Here is an 8,840-nt window from a genome sequence, read left to right on the forward strand (position 1 = left end):
GACTCAACTGACTGATTTTACAGGCTTAGCCATATGCTTGTTCCAGGGTTTTGACTCAGACACTACTTACTGTACGCCAGAAGAGCAACAGGGCTGCCAGGCAACTGGCATTGTTTACAAGGATCAAAATATGGCAGCCTCCATATCCCTCTCACCTTGGATTCCCTGTAAATACAAGGCCCATGGACTATCAACTGGCAGGAACTCTAGGATGTCTAGCTACAATAATGACAGGTCATTGGTTGTTTCAAATGCAAATAGACTTTATTGGAAACTTGCCGACAAGCACAATTACTGCTGCATTATCAAATAAAAGATGACATAATGATTATGGCCCTCCGGAAAAAGCCCTTGGGTTAAAAGATGTTACAATGAATTGACAGAGAAAAGAAATAGCTGCAGAGTAGTCGGGTGGGATCCTCATGGGAGGGGCACAGTTTAGCTCTTCTCTCCCATGGTGTGCTTGTCAAACAGGTACTCGCCCATGCCATTCTGGGGTACCCCAACACGCTTCAGGTTGGTGATGTAATCTCCAAAGCGCTTAATATCCTTCACCTGTTCCTCCAGGTATTCAGACTCCAAGAAGTCACAGAGCTAGAAGACAAAACAGTGCATGACCAAGCTGAATTTGTTTAACCGTAGTGACAAAAAGTAAAGTCAGAGTTGGCTGCATTGTCTGGCTCGTCTATCACAGGATTGGCCGGACAGAGTTAGATATTTTGTCAAGTGTAAAACTTCACAGATGTATATATCAGCTTTGTGTTTTGCTGACTGCCTACAGTTGTGTGGCGGCAGGTGGCGGGCACGCGCGTAGTGAAAAACAGACCAGGGCCCGTTTTTAAACGGGCTTAGGTCCGCTAGTTAGCTATAAAATATTTGTAAAGTGCTTCTCTCCCACAGGACCTAAAGCATGTAGGTTTGTCTTAGATCAATACATAGTTGCAGTTTGTGATGAGTTACAAGGATCATAAATTCCAGATTACACAGTGTCATGATGCCCCTACACTTTGGAACTCCCTGCCACAACCAATCAGGACATCTCCATCCTTATACAAACTGAAAAGCCACCTGTTTAGTCTGACATTTATGAACACCTGACTATTTCCTCTGTAACACAGTCCAGTCTGCAACCTTGTATTGATCTGTGACATCAATGCGCTTTGTGTCCTACAGGAGAAAGGCCCCTTACAAATGTTATGGTATTGTGATTTAGATGCCTCTTGGGCTGGAGCTGTCTTGATTGGGTGTGGCAAGGTGTTCTAACAGGTAGGGGCAGCATGACAGAAGGCTCTGGGTCCAAACAGTATCCAGGTGGTCTGGATAAGGTTTTGTTAAGAGTGCAACTGAGCTAAGTAAAACATTGACTCAAGCCACAGACATCACTGAGAAGACTTGCTTGTGAGTAGAGAAGGAGGCTGCAGGAAAAAAATAAAAAAAATAAAAAAATGCCTGCATTGCACGACAAAAAATGCTATGGAAGTTCTTTTCTCTTTCCTGTCAGGACAAGTGAATCATGATTGTGAAACAGGTTTGTGAAATAGATATTTCCTAATATCAGCATTGAGCAACTCTGTCTGTATACAGGAAACAGCTGTGAGTGACATTGCACTCACTCATCTACAAGTGGGCTGATACTTACATGAGGGTCAACTTTATCAGTGGCCAGCTTGTGCAGGTCCAGCAGAGCCTGGTTTACGGTCTTCTCCAGCTGAAGAGCGGCCTGCATGGCATCCAAGGTGTTTCCCCACTCATCACGCTCTGGTTTCTGGCAGAAAAAAAAAAAAAAAAAAAAAAAAAAACCCAGACTTTAGAAATCAAACATACTCAACCAGTTCTGCTGTCTTGAATGTGAAATATTTCTCAAGGGTGTTTCAACTACAGGGATAGAGAAAAATGTAGTCTAGGCAGCCTTTAGGTGGCCTCTGGCTGTCTGTACCTCCCTCCCAGGATGCCTTTCATTTAAAGGTTTATGAATCTCTTATCACCTTTTGACATGTGTACATGCCCTGTGTGCTGAATAACCCTTCTGTGTTCTTAGGACACCTATAAAATGGCAAACAGCTAGATTAAATAGCACCTATGTACACTGCTAACACCCACAAGGGGAAAATTTCTAGTAACCTCCTGCAGTAAGTATTATGCAGCATGCAAAACCTGACTGGATTGGAGAAAAAAAAAAAAATATAAGTTTCTGCACATCCAGTAATCCCTTGAGACCTCTACACTGCGGTTCCTCAAACCTTTTCAATTTTCAATGAGTGCTTCCCATTAATGGTACAGGGGACATCAACCTGCCCTGTGTACCAGTGAACAGTGCAGAGCATGGTCACTTGGACCTGTTTAGTGCTTCAGCAAATCTTGGCTTTCTAAATCGTCAATATTTGCATGGGAGCTTCATGAGATATGGTTTTGTAAACCTTTAGCACTTGTGGTATAACTACAAAACACAGGGCCCCCGAAACACTGAAGGGACCCCTCTAGTTCACAACCCTTTCCATGTCTCCCATTGGTGAGACCGCAAAAAAAAAAAAAGTTGTTCCTCCCATTGGTGAGACGGGGAAATTGGGATCTATTAGCCAAAGGTCATATAACAAGTGTGGCAGTTGTGATCTCCAAACACTTTTGAATTAAGTGTCTACAATTATTAATCTCCTTAAATAAATCAGATGCCATTTCATTCTTTTCTTTAGTATTGACTTCTTCAGGTCAGAAGCCACCAGCCTCTTCCTACCTTGAGGTCCTGCAGGACAATGCGGCCTCCACGCTTGTTCTGATATTTCATGAACTTCTCAGCGTGTTCCCTCTCCTCATGGCTGTGCTCCTTGAAGAATTCATACACATTGTGAAGAGCCACGTCATCACGGTCAAAGTAGAATGCCTGAAGGAAGAGAAGGTATTGAGGGCCATTGTTAGATATTTACCAGTAGAAGCTGTTTAATCATCGCTACATCTAATCAGGTATTTGGTTTTGGATCTTAATTTGTAGAACTAACACTTTGTAATATTTAGTCTATACTTATACATATGTGATATGTATAGTATGTGATATATCACTTATACCTGCCTCCTTGGAAGCCCATGTGAGATGTGGCTTTCTGGAAGACCATACAGGTTTTAATTCGATACTGGACAGTATGGTAAAAAAAACTATGACAAGCAGTATCAAGTGCTTGGGATCAAAAACAACCTTTGGTCTTTGGCACAAAAGCAATTGCCTGCTCAGTGTAATGACTGCTAGCACAATTCTACATTACAGCCAGCAGTCTTGCTAGTGACAAACGTTCAAGGAAGCCCCCAGAGCAGCTGTTGCTAAGTGATGGGGGGGGGGGGGGGGGGAGCATGACATGGGTGGAGAATAGATGCCTGGGGGTGGGAGCTGATAGGCTGGGCAGATAAAGATGGGCCAGGAAGCGGGGGCAGGGCAGCCAGGTAAATTTAAAAAGCAGGGGAGCTTCCTACAAACGCCCACCCACCCTGGGTCTTCAAAGTTTGTTCGACTGCCGCTAACAGGGTGTCACAGCAAGAACCGGACTGTTTATGGCTGTGGCGGGACTTGCGTTCTGGCTAATGAGTAGTTGGTGTACCATCTAGAACAGGCATGGGCAAACTCGACCCTCCAGCTGTTATGGAACTACAAGTCCCACAATGCATTGCAGGACTCTGACAGCCACAGTCATGACTCAAAGGCAAATGCATTGTGAGACTTGTAGTTCCGTAACAGCTGGAGGGCCGAGTTTGCCCATGCTTGCGCTAGAAAGACTGCAGCTGGTGGCTGGTACGGGGGCTATGGTGATCGCTAAAGAAAGGAGAGCATCGTCATGGACTCCTATGGTATCAACTTTCATGGCGGTATGATGCAAAATGTTTGTTATGAATTATAAATGTCACAGCAAGGATGGTGGGTCCTTGACAATGCCGGCTGGACTGATTATGGCTGTGGCGGGACTTGTGTCCTGGCTTATGAGCAGTTGGTGTACCCAGTGAGCTAGAAAAACTGTGGCTGGTACGGTGGTTATTGTTCTCTAAATAATAAAGAAGCATTGTCATGGACTCTTATGATATCATTTTACATGGAAAGTGTTATGCAAATGTTTTGTTATGAATTATAAATTTACTAATAAAGCTGTGGCCTTTTAACGCCAATGGTTGTCCCTTTGTTAGTACTTGAGGCTTTGTATGGGGCCTGCCCAGGTCATGCTCTATTCCAACTTGGAGCTCTACTGTCACCATGCCATAGACCACTGGCTGCTGAAATACATCAGTGCAAAGGTCCAGGCTTCAATAACATGTTTTGAAACCATTCCAGGCTAAGAGTTAACCTGGCAAGAATAACCAATCAGATTCTACATTGAGAGAAAAGACCTCTATCTGTTGACGGTAAGCTGTTGCCTGCTTTGCTTCAAGTGTTAACATTCTTATTTACTTGCATAGAAAATAGTGTGAGATTGAAGGAAACTCCAAAATGTGCTAGGAACTATGGGTATCCTATCTGTATGAGTAAATATAATGATAATAATGCTTATATCCGAATAGCACTTTTCTCTGTTCAGACTCAAAGCACTTGAGTTGCAGCCACTACAGGTGTGCTCAATAGACCACCATAGAGCATTAAGGAGACGTGCCTAAGAACTCCTTAGTGAATAGCTTCAGCCAGGATTTAAACCTTAGTCTTCTGTGTCAAAGGTGGCATCTTTAAAGTGTACCTGTCCTGTGCTTAAGCTCGGGTACAAAATTAGAATACTGTAAGGGGGTCGGGGAAAATGAGTTGAACTTACCCGGGGCTTCTATTGGTCCCCCGCAGACATCCTGTGCCCGTGCAGCCACTCACTGATGCTCTGGCCCCGCCTCACTTCTGGAATTTCAGACTTCTGTATGTCTGAAAACCACTGTGCCTGCGTTGCCGTATTCTCGCTCCTGCTGACGTCAACAGGAGCATACTGCACAGGCACAGACCACACTGGGCCTGCGCAGTACGCTCCTGGTGACATCAGCGGGAGCGAGGACATGGCAACGCAGGCACAGTGGTTTTCAGACTTTCAAGTCTGAAATTCCAGAAGTGAACTGGAGGCGGGGCCGGAGCATCGGTGAGTGGCTGCGCGGGCACAGGATGTCTGCGGGGGACTGTTAGAGGCGCCGGGTAACTTCAACTCATTTTCCCCTGACCCCCCTACAGTATTCCTTTAAATACAGGACCCTATTGAGGCTTCCCTCTGTATTCTGATGTTCCCCGTTGCTATGTGTGCTCCCCCCCCTGGAAGATTAGCGACAAGGCATTGTCGCTAATCATATCGAGGGCCGTGCAGCTCCTCTTCCTGCAACGTGGCCACGCAGTCGCACGAGCCCACCCGCATATGCGCACTGTGTTGATGGACCTGTACACATACTAGGTCCTTGACTGAAACAGTCCTGAGTACCTAGCTTATACCTGATATATGTGACCTTTCCTGTACTGTGTACTATTTAAAGCATTCATGCTATCTGCTCTGATACCGAGGGCTTAATCATTGGCAGAAGGAACCTTTACATTAGACTAAGTCACGCTATGTGGTGTGCGGTAAAGTGGGTGACTTGGACTTCCCTGTTTTTTACTTCTATGTCCTTACAGTCGTTCATCCTGTGGCTACAGTGTTCTCAGAATACAAAGAGAGAAGTAATGAGCAGTACAACCATTTCTGTCGGGGGTTCTCATGCACCTATATCTTGGTATATGGTCCTAATAAAAGTAAGTAAGTAGCTTTTTATATTTTAGAACATATCTTTACAGAATAACTTCAGGTCTAATCAGTAAAATTCTTAGATGATTTGTTAAGCTGGCCATACATCATTGCGTTGCGATTTTGGCCCAAGCCAATCATCGTCCGGCCGCATTTTGGATGAGATGGAGCTCTACTATGCTGATTATAGTAACTCAATTGCAAGCGCATAGTGGAAATTGAGTTTGAAACGCAATTGCATTTCATAGTGAAAAAGAGCCCTAAAACCTTTACCTGTTGATTAGTTAACCAACTAGCTGCCAACTAACTCGCTGGCAGCTGCTAGCTTTGATACAGTTTCTTTAGTTCCCTGGGTCTGTAGAAATTTGTATGTTACTCATCAGTAAGGATACGTCTACTTGACAAGAATACAGAAAGCAATAAAAACATTGTAGAGCGAGGAAGAGATAGAAGCTCTACTGGGTTTTTATTTCTGGCCTCACTTTTTATCCCTTTAAAGGACAACTGAAGAGAGGGATATGGAGGCTGCCATGTTTATTTCCTTTTAAGCAATACCAGTTGCCTGGCAGCCCTGCTGATCCTCTGCCTCTAATACTATTAGCCATAGCCCCTGAACAAGCATGCAGCAAATCAGGTGTTTCAGACTTTAAAGTCAGATCTGACAAGACTAGCTGCATGCTTGTTTCTGGTGTTATTCAGATACTACTGCAGAGAAAGACCAGCAGGGCTGCCAGGCAACTGGTATTGATTAAAAAGGAAACACATATAGCAGCCTCCATATACCTCTTACTTCAGTTCCCCTTTAATCACTTGGGATTTGCATAAGAGAAGCATTAGAGTTTTTGGTGGCAGGCAGATAACAAGAGGAAATCTTCCCTCTACCAGGAACACAGATGGCAGTAAGAGCCAGAAAGGGCTTCCAATCCTTCCCCAAGCACCTAAGCTTACTGAAAACAGCAAGAGATGCTTTGTGCAGAGCTAAACTCCTCTAATCAGATCTTCTCTTTAGAAAAAAAAAAAAAAAAAATCTTCATCTGATACTTTGTTTGTAATAGTCATGCCTGGGACACCTGATGCTATCAGATTGACAGTCGAATCGGTTATTTCCGACAGGTCCAATTTCTGATCAATTTTGTATAAAAGTGATCGAAAGACGATAAAATAAACGATCAGAAATCAGATTGGACCTGTCGGAAATAAACGATTCAACCAGCAATCTGATGGAAAATTGCATTGTGTGTACTAGGCATTAAAGTACTTTTAATTATCTTATATAGATCTTGCTGCCTATGACCCTTTGGAGAAATATCTCCACTTTGCATCACTAGTAAAGGGAATACTCCTAGACAGGGACACATACAGCAATAAGAACCTAAAAGAGATTCTAACCCCATTTCACAATCAAAATACCCCTCCCCCCTTGCTGGGCTTTAAAATAAGTATAACAAAGGAGGAAGAAGCTAGAAATATTACAAAACAACATTAAGAATTATTGCAGTTACAGAATGATAGTATGGAAATAGTTACCATGGAAAGGTAGGTGTAGGAGGCGTACAGCTCCACATTTATCATGCGGTTGATGGCAGCTTCGCATTCGCTGCTGTAGTTCTGGCGGATTTGGGACTCCATTTTTGGCGTTTCGGTGGTTTGAGTGGCGCAAAAAAGTCAGTGAAAAATAGCAAATGCTAAAGAAGATGTTCAAAAATAAGCGAAGGACTCAGAGAGGTTCCGTTCAAACACTGTTGAAGCAAGAACTCTGCTCAGAGTCAGGACACTGTGTGATCACAACACACGAGAGCTCTCTATTTATAGGCAGTCAGCCCATGAGTCAGGTGACTCACTCCCCCTCCCTACACTTACATCACCCACCAGCAGCCAATCAAAGCAAGTATGTTGTAATGCAAGGAAGTTAACCATTAGAGAACAGTACAAGCAAGCATTTCTGATGCAACATTATTTTATTATCATGCCATTCACAGGCTCTGCAATAGCAGTTGTTTCATAGTGCATTATGCAAAGGGCTCTAAAACATGTACACGTTATAGAAGTCTACTAAGGTGGAAGTAACAATACTGGCATAATATTAATAGCAATCATCATCATTATCACAGCATTTTACTCTTCTATTAGGTGGCAACATTTTTACAATGCTCTCTCAAATCAAATCATCAGCGGCGTAGCTAAGGAGTGGCCCCGCTGCAAATTTTACACGGGACCCCCAAGGACTCTATACATAACAATTGATACGGCGCACCAAAACCTCCCAAGGACAGCAACAGTGTCAGAGGTGCAAGTAGGGGATGGGAAACAGTTTGGTAATGATTATTACTATTTAAAGCATCTATAGAAGTGATTATTACCAACACAGGACCAAGACAGCTATTATTGTGATTGAGGAAGGGCCCCTCTGACCCAAGGGCCCCGATGCGGTCGCTACCTCTGCAACCCCTATTGCTACGCCACTGCAAATCATGTCCACATAGAGCTGAAAGTTAAATGTAATTTTGCCTTCTTAAAACTGAAGGTGAACGTGAACAATTGTGGTTTCCAATGATGCCTCACTCTTGAATATGCAAATCATCTCTTTCTGTTCCTGAAAAGGCTGCACATTCAGAACCGATGGTGTATTGTGAGCCATACCAACAGTCTATTCTATTGACTGAACTCCCCATCAGATAAAAATCTTTGCAATGTGCTGCATACAAAGACGCTGTACACATGCAACAGATCAATATCTGCAAAAGATCAGTTCCTGCAAAAGATCAGTTTCAGCAAAGCCTATGATATCTGCGGATCTCATACACACCTTGTTTAACCAATATTTATCTGCAGATCAGATCCACCAGGATGGATGTTCAGATCTGCAGATAATTGTCTGATCTGCAGATGAATGTCTATTAACTAGGTGTGTATGAGATCTGCTGATATCATAGACTGTGAATGCATTTTGCAGGAACTTATCTTTTGCAGGAACTGATCTTTTGCAGATACTGATCTTTTGCAGATACTGATCTTTTGCAGATACTGATCTGTTGCATGTGTAGAGCATCTTTGTGTGCAGCATCTTGCAAAGATGTTTATATGATGGGGAGTTCAGCTCAATAGAATAGACTATGGCTATCATTC

At 43.3% G+C, this 8,840-nt stretch overlaps 1 protein-coding gene across 1 annotated transcript; it reads right to left on the bottom strand.

Moving 5' to 3' along the window:
- Nucleotides 1-242: 242 nt before the first annotated feature.
- LOC137521639 (ferritin, middle subunit) lies at nt 243-7,504 on the bottom strand. Its single transcript, XM_068241149.1, has 4 exons — nt 7,242-7,504; nt 2,732-2,878; nt 1,640-1,765; nt 243-594 (listed from the first exon to the last, which is right to left on the bottom strand). The coding sequence occupies exons 1-4, from the start codon at nt 7,341-7,343 to the stop codon at nt 439-441; spliced, it is 531 nt and encodes a 176-aa protein (XP_068097250.1). The 5' UTR covers nt 7,344-7,504; the 3' UTR covers nt 243-438.
- Nucleotides 7,505-8,840: the final 1,336 nt, after the last annotated feature.

The sequence above is a fragment of the Hyperolius riggenbachi genome, chromosome 6 (assembly GCF_040937935.1).
Source record: "Hyperolius riggenbachi isolate aHypRig1 chromosome 6, aHypRig1.pri, whole genome shotgun sequence".
Classification (NCBI taxonomy): Eukaryota; Metazoa; Chordata; class Amphibia; order Anura; family Hyperoliidae; genus Hyperolius; species Hyperolius riggenbachi.

Coding starts and splice junctions, on each gene's coding strand:
- LOC137521639 (XM_068241149.1), bottom strand. CDS start 7,343: ATGGAGTCCCAAATCCGCCAGAACTACAGCAGCGAATGCGAAGCTGCC. Junction 2,879..7,241: donor CCTACACCTACCTTTCCATG/GTAACTATTTCC, acceptor CTCTTCCTTCAG/GCATTCTACTTTGACCGTGA. Junction 595..1,639: donor CTGATAAAGTTGACCCTCAT/GTAAGTATCAGC, acceptor TTTGTCTTCTAG/CTCTGTGACTTCTTGGAGTC.